At 39.6% G+C, this 12,208-nt stretch overlaps 2 protein-coding genes, 1 long non-coding RNA gene and 3 other non-coding genes across 7 annotated transcripts; 1 reads left to right on the plus strand and 5 right to left on the minus strand.

Annotated features, from left to right (window-relative positions):
* Nucleotides 1-2,927: 2,927 nt before the first annotated feature.
* LOC117890733 lies at nucleotides 2,928-5,891 on the minus strand. Of its 2 annotated transcripts, XR_004648595.1 has the most exons (12): nucleotides 5,709-5,891; nucleotides 5,444-5,503; nucleotides 5,197-5,258; nucleotides 4,951-5,010; nucleotides 4,719-4,768; nucleotides 4,472-4,538; nucleotides 4,202-4,283; nucleotides 3,949-4,000; nucleotides 3,666-3,776; nucleotides 3,382-3,456; nucleotides 3,137-3,188; nucleotides 2,928-2,944 (listed from the first exon to the last, which is right to left on the minus strand). It is a non-coding gene; the product is annotated as an uncharacterized LOC117890733 (long non-coding RNA). The 2 variants fall into 2 exon arrangements; XR_004648594.1 differs by lacking the exon at nucleotides 2,928-2,944 and having other exon boundaries at nucleotides 2,951-3,188.
* On the minus strand, nucleotides 4,840-4,922 carry LOC117892774. The gene has a single exon (XR_004648754.1). It is a non-coding gene; the product is annotated as a small nucleolar RNA Me28S-Cm3227 (small nucleolar RNA).
* LOC117892775 lies at nucleotides 5,081-5,162 on the minus strand. Its single transcript, XR_004648755.1, has one exon. It is a non-coding gene; the product is annotated as a small nucleolar RNA Me28S-Cm3227 (small nucleolar RNA).
* Nucleotides 5,325-5,405, minus strand: LOC117892776. The gene has a single exon (XR_004648756.1). It is a non-coding gene; the product is annotated as a small nucleolar RNA Me28S-Cm3227 (small nucleolar RNA).
* An 847-nt stretch (nucleotides 5,892-6,738) lies between the features above and the next one.
* LOC117890732 (nuclear pore complex protein Nup50-like) lies at nucleotides 6,739-7,744 on the plus strand. Its single transcript, XM_034795786.1, has 3 exons — nucleotides 6,739-6,948; nucleotides 7,031-7,275; nucleotides 7,333-7,744. The coding sequence occupies exon 3, from the start codon at nucleotides 7,381-7,383 to the stop codon at nucleotides 7,669-7,671; it is 291 nt and encodes a 96-aa protein (XP_034651677.1). The 5' UTR covers nucleotides 6,739-6,948; nucleotides 7,031-7,275; nucleotides 7,333-7,380; the 3' UTR covers nucleotides 7,672-7,744.
* LOC117890730 (coilin-like) lies at nucleotides 7,689-10,045 on the minus strand. The gene is made up of 5 exons (XM_034795783.1): nucleotides 9,824-10,045; nucleotides 9,677-9,762; nucleotides 8,207-9,615; nucleotides 7,956-8,153; nucleotides 7,689-7,891 (listed from the first exon to the last, which is right to left on the minus strand). The coding sequence occupies exons 1-5, from the start codon at nucleotides 9,956-9,958 to the stop codon at nucleotides 7,764-7,766; spliced, it is 1,956 nt and encodes a 651-aa protein (XP_034651674.1). The 5' UTR covers nucleotides 9,959-10,045; the 3' UTR covers nucleotides 7,689-7,763.
* Between the last annotated feature and the right edge of the window lie 2,163 nt (nucleotides 10,046-12,208).

The following is a 12,208-nucleotide window of genomic DNA, read 5'->3' on the forward strand; positions in this document are numbered from 1 at the left end:
AATCCTTTCGGAACAGACCCAATATGGTGTCAATCAAATGCGGTCAAACTGTCACAGAAGCAGCATTCGGACTTTGCAGCACTACAAAAAAGAAACCACAAAATCAATTAATTTTATTGGCCATCTTCCTGTGCCGTGCTCTAGCCACAGCACCGCACAGGGGAAACCTGAAATTCGCTTGTGGTGAAAAACTATTTCCCAAACAGAATGCAATTCGCTTTTATGGTGACCCTCTTGGCATGCTGTACGGGCTGTTAGGGTATCCCAAGTGAAAGTGGCATTGTATCTGTCAGGCTGGTCTCAAATATAGACAGATTGGGAAGTCCGGCCGGGAAGTCATATTGTCCGAAGAGATCCAAGGGTGTTTCTTATTCGTAAGGTGCCTGAAACTATTTTTTGTTGCTGTTTGTATTGTTTTGTCATTGGACAGATGCTAAATCTGACTCTAGCTCGGCTGCGACATTGACAAAAGTGCAAGGGATTAAAAGTTGTGCACGCCATCGAGCCAACCGAAAAAACGCCATCGAGGGCTGACCACATGGACACATGGAGAGAGGCAAACCAGACACAGCCATGCAGCCATACACCTTCGCTTTATTTGATTTTTTTCAGCCGCACTTTTCAGGAATTGAAGTCACGTAGTTTCTGTGCAATTTTTGCTGTGTCCCTCCAGTTGACAACGACTTTGTTGTTGTTGGTCGGGCGTATGGCCCGTGTATGTGCTGAGGCCCCTCTTTTTTTTGATTTGGTTATGTTGCTAAATTAAATTCAGGCTTAGCAGCCGCACTCTCTGATGTTGTGCTGATTAAATTGCTCCTCCGACATTTACGTGATTTCAATGCACAATTTACAATCCAATAAACATGCGTCCATGTCCCTTATGGGTTAGGGACTAGGCAAACTTTTAATTAGTTTAGTGTCACCTTAGCACATTCCTCCTTCCTGGGGTTCGCGTGGGGTCCGGTGTACCCTTAGCTGTGGATTTGCATTCAAAGAGGTGCCAAGTTCTGTATATATATTCATAGATCTACAGATAACCGCGACCATGTGCTAACGTCTGTTTGCTCGTCTCAAAATTGTTGAATGCTGCCCCAAGCTGTGGCCCTCTCTGTGTACTATGTGTGCGTCCACACCGTTTACTTAGATCCTAATCGCTGTGGCAGGTGTACGTATACGTATTCGTATTCGTATACGTATTCGAGGCTTCCGTTTCACAGCTCGCTTCTGCTGGCCATGACCACACTCCTCACAGCACATCCAATTAACTTGATGTCGTCGTTGCAGCATTTCGGAGGTGAAAAGTTGCAGCCAAATTGCGCGAATGTCATCAACCGAAATCTCTGCTGTCGAGGTGGAGTCCCCTTTGGCAAGCTACATATATTCTGCTATGAAAATTTCAAGTCTATAAGGAATCAAATGATGAAGCACAGGTATAAGAATTAAAGAGAATCTTTCCATAGCATTCGTTAATAATTTCCTTCAATATCTTACAAAAAGAGTACACAAATTTCAATAGATTGTTAAAAATTTCTTCGTTCTTTTCATTATTTTTTTTCTATTTGTATGCTCTGTATCTCTCCCTCTCTCCTTCTGTCTTTATCTTATTTTTCTTTTAGTTTCTGGCTTTCAGCCCAATTTAATAGTTTTTCGATTTGTTGAAAAGCAAATGCCAGAGCACAGAAAATAAATTGTCACAAAAATACTAGCCAACTCCTCTCGTTCTGGTTCTGTTGGCCGCAAAAAACCGCCGGAGACGGGCCACGCCGGGCCACACAGGCAGGACGACAAAGTTTCCTCCAGAACACACTCGAACGAGAAGCTTGAGACGCCGACAGACTCTTTGGCCTTATCTTTATCAGTTTCGGGGAATGAAAAGCGCAGCGATGTCCTTGTCGTCACATATCGAGTGGAAAAAGTTCGACGACTTCCGAATGCCATTCATGGCTGCTTTTACCCGAACTGAAGTCTGGACTGAAGCTGTAAATAACTTGAGATTGAAGGAGAATTGGAAGATTTTCAATTGAATTCATTGCGTTTTGATTGCACAACCACAAGATAATTATCAGACAACTTAATAAAAAGCAACCAACTGTCGCTTAAAGTGTCCCATAAAATCGCATAAAAGCGCATAAGTGCCTCTTGCACTCTGTCTGTACTACATTTCATTTATGGTTGTAAATATGCTCGTGTTCTGTTCTCGAGCCCCACCGACATGCACTCAATGAATGAAATGTGTGCACAATGTTGAAAATAGATGTGACACCCCCCGAAAGTGGGCCTGCTTCTTCGTCTTCTCCATTTCGTCCCTGCCGGCGCCTGCTGCTGCTGCTGGTATTGTTGCTGCTCACACAGCCAACTTATACGGCTGGCAGGTCATGTAGTGCCGGGTAGTACAACTTCCGCTTATATGGCCAACACAACACAGCGTGATAAATTGAAACTTCCTTGACGGCGCTTTAAATATGCAGAGAAGTCCGAATGCCCAGAGGAATGCGGATGCATGTGTGCAAAGTGGTTGAGTGGTGTGATTAACCTTTCAGCTTCTGAATCCTTTCCACCCACAGACGTGACCTATAATCAGAAAACCAGCAAAATGTAATCAAAAATTTAAGTTAATCACTAGCCGAGTCTCGTAGCACCCAGCTGATGCTTGCATACAGAAAAGGAAATCGATTTTCGCCCCCTACATGAAATTTATTAAACCGCCACCTGGCTGTGAAGCCAGTGGAAAATGTTCAAATGTAGATGGCGTGTAGATTTTTCATTCCTAAAATACATTTTATAAGATTCTCCACTCACGAGTTTGACAACTAGAAACTAAGCCCAATAACTGAAACCAGTGCAGCCACTCCCCACATTTCCATAATAATAATTTGTATATAAATATGTAGTTTGATTTTAAATTAACTTTTATTTTCAACATTTTATTTTGGAACAAAATACCCTGCAAGAGAGAGAGATAACATAATTAGTACGTTGTGTTTACAAATGTAATCAAGTCTTCGATTGAAATGATGTATCAGTTGGGGAAAGAAGACAAAATCAGCATGATGTTTGAGATTCTAAGAAGATAAAACCACTAAGGGCTTCTTCATCATTTGAAAAGAGCAACAAGAATAATTAAAGAACATTTTACCTCACTGATGTAGTTCTGAGTCGTTTCGCAGTCCCCAATGAGGCAAAGCTACCTGCAAATAAAATAAATAGTTTGAGTTAAATATAAAGTATCAAAAACAATAAAATTTGTATAGCGCATTATGTTCAGACAGGGAAAAGTAAACAGCATGATTGTTTAGGGTTCTACTCAGAAGAGGGAATCCTGAGTTAGGATATTCATCAAAGAAACTGCATAATTTATATTCAACCAAAACTGGTTCTTACCTTTAAATATGTTTCCCAAAGTTCTTAAAATGGATCTCAAGCAAGTGTCGTATCCTTAGAACAGTACTGATCAATCTGCAAGTGTAAAATCATTGATTAGGAAAATTCATAAAGTTTGAATATGCAAACAATTGTTATTATTAAGCGTTTTATGTTCAGACAGGGAAAAGTGAACAGCATGGTTGTTTAGGGTTCTACTCAGAAGAGGGAATCCTGAGTTAGGATATTCATCAAATAAAACGCTCCACAAAAAAACAATCTTAATTAAGTTTCCAAAACTGTACCTTTCTATCAGTGGCCGGCACTCTATGCACACTTCCTATGCACAATAGATATGGGCGTGCCGGCACCTGCCTTATAACATTGTATGGCTAGTGGAAAGCAAATCTTTGAAGCTGCAAGAAATATAATAAATTAATACGATTTTCTATGGTGGGACGTCTGAAGCTTATTTGAAGACAATATCAGCTTCGAAAACGTTGTAACATGTGGAATTCTAATGAACTATACTATGAAGTAACATCATTTTAAGAATTTAAGGTAAAGCGATTGAAATATAACACCTACCAGTACAAGCAATACAATCCAGTGAAGTCTTCAGGTCATGTCGGACTTTACACTGTAAAGAAGACGTGAAAATGGATATTAAGATCACTTATACACTCGGACTTTGCATCAATATAATAGCTAAGTTAAATCAGGTACATTTCTCCGCATTTTCTACTCAGTAGAACGAAAGTTAATAGATAAAAGGTATTCATCATATAAATAATTGAACCAGTTTTACAGTCTAACGTACATATGTCGCAGCTTAACTTACCTAGCTTGATAGTGGGTGAAATCCATATAGAATATAGCTGATGGAGCCGTTCATAGTTCAGACTTCTTTTAACAGAGGTTCACTGCAAATTGAAAAAACATTGATTAGTATAAAATATGACTAGCATAGTAAATAATAACATAAATTTCAAAGATAATCAGTTGCAATAATTGCAGCCATGGTGTTTTAATCAAAGACATCATACGGTAATTACTATCATCATTTTCAATATTGATCAAATTTGGACATGGGAATAATCTTGATATTTACCTTATTTAAATGCAACGTATAAACCCCAATTGTGTCTTGGTAGTTCCGTCTTCATGTTGAATCATTACTAAAAATAAAAATGTATGATCTAATTAATAAAATATCTCTAGAATACATAGACTTCGTTGATTCCAAAAGTAATCAGTTGCAATAATTGCAGCCATGAAGTTTGAAATCAATAAAATCATACGGTAATTACTGTCATCATATAAATTTAATATATTATTAAACCAATGCTGAAACTTACCCAACAAACACATCTGCGGTACGAATAAAGCGGATGATCAGCATATGCATCTGAAACATACAGAAATAATTTAGGTTAGGTTCCATTTTCAATGTGTTATAGAACGGAAAGGACTATCTTTTATATTATCAGAATCCTTTTGGTTTATTTTGAAGTTGTGAATCAACAGCACTTTGTTCAGATTGAACTTATCATCATGTAATGAATATAAACATGAAGTAAGGGAACCCACCTTGGTCACGTTTTCCGGAGCGAGTGCCCAACTAAAATGGCAACATGATGAAATGTGCGGCTAAAGATTAAAGAAAAAATTGATTAATTTCTCATTCAGGTTGGCTTTTATCACATTTCTTAATAATTTAAAAATTTCAGAATCCTTTTGGTTTAATTGTAAGTTGGTGATCAACAGCACATTGTTCAGATTGAACTTATCATCACATAATCGACGCGAGAAAAATAAAAATTGTAAAAAACTTACCTCTGCATCATATACTTCCAGATGCCGGGTTATGAAAAAGGGCAGCTTGTTAAAAAATGTACCTATAATGAAGAGTACTTAGGTTAAATTTGACTTTTTGAAAATTTTCACTCTGTGCTTTGTAAAAATATTTTTCAGAATCCTTTTGGTTTAATTTTAAGTTGAAACTCAACAATACTTTGTTCAGATTGAACTTATCATCACATACAAATTGTAAAATCATTTTCCACAGCAAGGGGATACCTACCATATTAACAAAGCCGGCAAACTAGACCACGTGTTGAGGCGGCCTCAGGGAGCCTTATATCTAGAAACGAGAGAATATCCATTTCTTTAATTGCCATTCGAATGTTTAACACATTTATTTAAGTGAATTGATTTATCAGTTGGCCGTTCTTATTCTTTCTACAGGAAAAGAATGCCAGGCCCGAAGACCAGGCACTCGACTCTTCAGAAATAGAACATTCATCATAAAATTCTTGCAAACTGACGCATCTGATTTCTATACATACCTATTTTTAATCCATGAATTCTCCAGCAATCCTTTAGCTCTATTAACTTTTTTTGATCTTATAATGCAAAGCATTTAACCAACTATGCTTTGGCGATTTCATTTTCTGTTTTTTCTCGCAGCAACGCATCCAACCCGGTTCAATAAAATTTTCGAAAGAAAAAAACATGGATGATGGATGATAAATGATGACGAAGTAGGGTTGTCAAATATATATCAAAATATCAATATATCGATATTTTTTCAAAATAAAAATATATTTATATCGTGATATTTGTTTTGCCAAAACATCAATATATTGATATTTCTTTGCGATATTTTTTGACATTGAATGTTTGGTAACTAACCAGAAGAACAAAATAAATTAATAGCGTATATTGTATTTGTGTACAAAGATGTACATATGTAGCACACAGAAGGAAATGTTTCCGACCCCATAGAGTAAATATTTATTCTTGATCAGCATCAATAGACGAGTCGTCTTGTTTTTCGGCTAGTACTCAGAGACTATAAGTGCTAGAGAACCCGAATTTTACCACCAGACTGCTGTGATATCACACTGATAAAAGTGTATGTATGAGCGTCTCACATGCACCTATTCGTTTAACTCTCGAAACTTGGTTTTTCTTGGCTTGGTGCGTTGACTATATGGTTAGTAGTCCCAAATACCACGAAAGCCAACGGTAAAGACCTTGATTTCGATATTTTTGCAGTGATATATTTTATATCATTTTGATATTTTTCCAAACACCGCCATTATATTTTTTAAATATTTGTCAACCCTAAGTGCAGTGTGACCGCTATTTTATCGGTAAATATACCGCAAGCCCCACAAAAATATACCAAAATATGCCATCTTATTTTCAAAATATACCGTAATATACCGTAGTCTTAAATCATATTCCTCGTAGTTGATGTTCTGTTTGATATTACTAGCTGGCATAGACTTTTTAAAACTGAAACTAGATTGTAGATTTGGGAGGTTTTTACGCTTTTGCGGGGGCGGAAGGGGTCGGGGCTAACTTTTGAAATACACTGGTTTCAGTGTGAGCATACAGCAGTCTGAAATGTGAAGGCCCGAAATGAATCGGAACGCTTTTAGACACATTTCTTGCAGTACCGACTTTGGTTTATTTACTTCAATACATAATGATCTTTTAGAACTCTATGGGACTCCTTGGGCGGCAGAACATGTCCAGAATTGGTCAGCAAACGTATATTTCTCTGCAAGATACATATCTGTGAGTGTGAACAAACAAAATGTTTTATTTATGTTTCTGCATACCAGATTGAAGAGGTTCTGGATGTGGTGCTGCATTTTAGAACTCACATTTAAGGACCATGGATGCATCAATGAAGGAGGTAGCTCCTCGCTGTTTGCGGGATTCGGCAGCTCCGCTGGAGCGGCTGGAGGAGATGCCAAGCCTTCGACCAGCTTCTCATTTACCCCTAGAGCCACACTGTTCTCCTTTGGCAATATATAGCCGCCAGCTGCAGCTGCATAGTCGGCTGGCAATGCGGAGGACCAGGTTGAAGAGGACCAGCAACCGAAAGTAGAGTTCAAGCAGGCAAGTACAGCGAAGTAATCCCCATAAAACTGGCCATAAAACATTGATCTTTTGCAGGTTGTCGAAGAGGATGCAGTCTACTCAAAACGCTGCAAAGTGTTCGGAATGAAGGGTGCGGACTATGCCGATCGAAGAGTGGGCATGTTGCATTTGAAGCCCGTGAAGGACTCGGAGAAGGCGCAGCTGATTGTGCTTGCCGACAACAATATTGGTCAGGTCCTGATCAATCTGATGGTCGGCAATGGCCTGCCCTGCCAACGCATGGGCAAAAACAATGTAATGATCATGAGTCTGCCCATGCCGGAGGACACCAAAGTGGTGTCGATTCTGCTGCGCGTTAAAACTGCGGAAGAGGCCGACGAGTTTTTGGCGAAACTACAGGACTATACCAAGTGAAGAATCGCACGGCAAAAGCATGTTATTTGATTGTTTATAAAATTTACAATGCTATGAAAATAGAACACCAGAAAGTAACTTAATCTTTAACTTTATTTAAGGCGCTTTGCTTCAATCAGATCCGACATATTGACCATTAAAGAAGGTGTATCGTCGTCGCTTGAGTCGTCCAAACTGTTTGAGTACTGACTCAGTACACCACGATTGCGTGGAGGAAATGCTGCAAGAATAGTGAAAATTGGCAATTCAAACTGTGCAGAAATACGGAGCGAAACTTCTCTTACATATCACTTCCATTGAAACGGCTTTCGTGCGACGATTGATGTAGGTGCAGCTGGCAGTTATAACTCCGGTTAGTCCAGAGCCCAAGGAACTCTTGATTTTCCTTAGCTTGAAGAGTATTGTGTCGCCCCTTTTTGGCAAATCCTTTAGCGGAGAAGCGTTTTTAAACATTTCCAGCGCATAATCATTCATTTGAGGATCTTAAAATATATTTGTTCAATATAATTGTTGAATATAATTGTTTATGACTTACCATTTGCTGGTATAATTTGGGACACTTCCACATCCGAATCCACACTGGTGTCATCCAGCACCATGACATCGTCGTCGGAATCACAGTTTATAGTCTCGGCAGAAACACGTTGCGGAAGCATTTTATCATCCACTGAGGGTGGCAAAGCTTCCACTGCCGCTTCCGCATCTGCATCTTCATCTTCTTCAGCCTCATCTATGGTTGAAATTTCATCGAGGACGCTCAATGGTGCAGCACGTTCTTGCCTAGCAGCTTCGGGAGTAGCCAATTTGATGTGTTCATTGGAATCCGTTTGCTTTGTCGGCGATTTTACGGGCACATTCTGAGCGGTTTTCGCTTTAAAGGAAATTTGGTACGTGCGGACTTTGTTAGGATCCAGCTCCATTAGCGGGCAACGAAAAGAAATTGGCGGCGGCTCAGGGACCACTAATGTTGAATTATTTTCCTTTGCTCTTGGCTCTTGTGTCTCAGACGGCTGGGCAGGGGTTTGGACAACGTGAAGGCCAAGGCGACTGCCATTTTGGGGTAGACCTTCGGCTGGTGTTTCTGCTTTGCTGTTTTCATCGTCATTCGAACTTGACTGATCCCATTCGGGGATGTATTGGAGCAAAGGCTCATTGGTTTCATTTGTTTCTAATGTTGAAACCTTATCATTCGTCGCGTTATTTGTTGAAATTTGAAGCCAGCTCGATTTTTTGTTTCGTTTTAAACTCTTTGACTTATTCAGAGTGGAGTTGACGAGTTGCTCCTCGACTTCACTGGTGTTCTTGCAGGTTGTTTCCTCTAAAGAATGAATCACCTTATTTTCAATTATATGCAACGTGGATTTTTTTTTCTGTTTTAAACTCTTTGACTTATATAAATTGGAGTTGGAGAGTTGCTCCTCGACTTCACTGGTGTCAGGGGCAACCTTATCATCAACTGTGGCATTCAGAAAAACTGATTGCAACGTGGATTTGTTTTTCTGCTTAAAATGCTTCGACTTTTTCAAAGGGGAGTTGGAGAGTTGCTCCTTAGCTTCTGTGGTGTTTTTGCAGTTTGTTGCTTCCAATAAAGGATTCACCTTATCATCAGTTGCGTCATTCTGAGAAATAGCTTGTAAAGTGGATTTGTTTTTCTGCTTAAAACGCTTGGACTCATTTATAGTGGAGTTGCAGAGTGGCTCCTCGGCTTCACTGGTGTTACATGTAACAAATGAGTTTCCCAAAGCGGAAATTTCCGTTATGGCATTCAGAGAAATTGCTTGGCAAGTCGATTTGTTTCTGTGCTTAGAACGCTTTGGCTGTTCCCAAGGGGGGCTGTGGCGTGAGCTCTCTGCTTCATCGAATGACTTCTTGCGCTTGTTGCTAGTCTTCGTGCTTCCTGCCTCAATGCCACTGGCGGGCGGCGGTCCCTCAAATGTGAAGGCCCTACAATGAATCGGAACGCTTTTATACACATTTCTTGCAGTACCGACTTTGGTTTACTTACTTCAATCCAGCAGCATCTTTTAGGACTCTAAGGGACTCCTTGGGCGGCAGAAAATATCCAGAATTGGTCAGCAAACGTATATTTCTCTGCAAGAGACATATCTGTGAGTGTGAACAAACAAAATGTTTTGTTTACGTTTCTGCATACCAGATTGAAGAGGTTCTGGATGTGGTGCTGCACATCCTCTATATTTTTCCACGCGCTGTCGATCAATATCAATGCGTGCTGCCGCTCGTCGCTGAAGAAGTTAGTAAGGTCTATTTTCATGGTAAACGCTTCCATGATTTTATTTATTTCAATTTTTGTGCGCACAAGTTACTTTCTAGCGGCTGTACGCCAGGCACCAGCACCATGAAGAAACTATATAAGGAGGTCTCGTCGGCAAAAATAAGCAGAACGTGTGAGTGAAAAGTGCGAGTGAAAGGGCTCTCGCTGTAAGTGTGAGGGCAACGACAATGGAGTGTGCTTATTAACCATTTGAAAATAAGCAGAAGTAGCGAGTAACTCTGCCATTGACGAGACCTCCTTATATAGTTTCTTCATGACCAGCACCAGGCAGTACTCAGATCGACAAAAAACAGCCCGAAATAATCTAGAAAGTCAGACGATAGTATTTTGTGGTATCGATAATATTTGTGTGGTATTGATAGTATTTGTGTGGTATTCGTTGGTATGTTGCTAGCAGCTCGAAAAATAAAGATCTGTTTTAATTTTCACGGGGTACCTAGCGAAGAGAGAGTAAAGTCTCAATCAAATGGAGGCAACACTGTAGCTGAAGTTGAAAGATAAATGACCACCGTGCTTCTAAACGAGCTTAAGGCCATCAAACGGCAAAAAAGGAACCAGTTATTATAGATTAATGAGATTATATTGAATTTATTTACAATTCTAATTTGTTTAACTTATTTGAAAGCCAGTATCTTCACGTTGCCAAGACACAGACACGGCTGGGCTTTTAACAAAATGTTTAAAGTTGTTTTCCTTTTGGGACCAAGTACTGCTCCACAGGGTCGTGCCAAGGGGCGATGGCGACAATCTGGGATCGAAACTATCCAATGTTGAATAGGAAGGGTGCTTGTAGGCGCCGTTTTACAACTTTGCAACGGGCGCCAATATTTCTTGGCACGGCCTTGCTGCTCCACCAATCAAAGAAGTCTGCAGATGTTATTCCCAGCCATATGCAAATTCTCTGTCATATTTTCAAACTGCGGAATATGCTAAGGGTATCGTTTCATGGGTTTCCATAAGTGAACACATATTTATATGATTTATAGTACTCAAATGTATAGACAACGACCGTCCTGGATTCTTTCCTGCAGATATGTATGGGTTTAATCAAGGTTGTCGTCGCTTATTTCGTTGATTGTCCTCCTCCTCCGATCATGCAATAGCCGCCAGTCTCACTAAAACAATCTCCTGCATGGATCCATTTTGCATTCATTGTTTTATTAACCTTTTATTCAATATTCACACATTTTCAAAAAGGTAAACAAAACAACACAGCAGCCTGAGAAGAGTAACCGTACGGAATGCGGTTTTCACCTCTGGTCACACTCTGCTGCTAGTTTTTTTTTTCGATCTGAGTACTAGGCTTTACCACTAACCAAATAGTATAATAGATGGACAGCTTCTTATAAGCGAAACGTCACCGCTAAATGTGCGTCTTGGAGTCCCAGGCCTCTGCCCGGAGTCCCGACTACAAGTATTAGTGCGTGTAGAAACACGCAGCAGAAGCCCAAGCTACATGGGTATTAGTGTTTGTAGAGCGCGCAGCTAGAAGCTACATTTGTATAAGTTCGTGTAGCCAATGATTTTGTAGCGCTCCAAACCGGTTTCACACGGACACTGCAAGCAATGTATGTGTTGGTGCGTTGACTTCCTAAACTGTGATGAAACGAAAATTCGTTTTGATGATTTGATTTTGTTTTCGGGGCTTGGCGTATGAACCTGACCTGCATAGACCCACCGCGTACTTATTATTTTGTATATAAATATACATATATATATGTTTATATATTTATATATATATTGTATATATATATATTGTAGTAGTAATAGTAATAGATGAAGAATATATATATACTATATATGTATATATATACTGTATATATATATTCTTCATCAGCATCAATAGCCGAGTAGATTAAGCTATGTCTATCTGTTCGTCCGTCCGTCTGTTCCTTCCTTCGTCCGTCCGTCTGTACATTATACATACATATGTAAATTATGTACACAAATAAAACAAAAAAATAATAAGTACGCGGTGGGTCTATGCAGATTTTAGTGCCTTGCTTGGGCATCAAATTTGAGGTCAGTTGTCCAAATCTCGATTTGCCGATGGGAGACGGAGGAAAATGTGCAAGTGTTAATGTGTGTGTACATGTGCAAGGCAGCCGCCTTGCCATCAAACATGTCTCCATGTCCCGTTCCGTCAAAACTTCTTGCTTGTTCACACCGTGACTCTGAATACTCTAATGGGAAATATTTGTATCGCAAAGTCGATTGCCGCAATTCATTATTTGTATACATATT

Source organism: Drosophila subobscura, chromosome E, assembly GCF_008121235.1.
Source record: "Drosophila subobscura isolate 14011-0131.10 chromosome E, UCBerk_Dsub_1.0, whole genome shotgun sequence".
Lineage (NCBI taxonomy): Eukaryota > Metazoa > Arthropoda > Insecta > Diptera > Drosophilidae > Drosophila > Drosophila subobscura.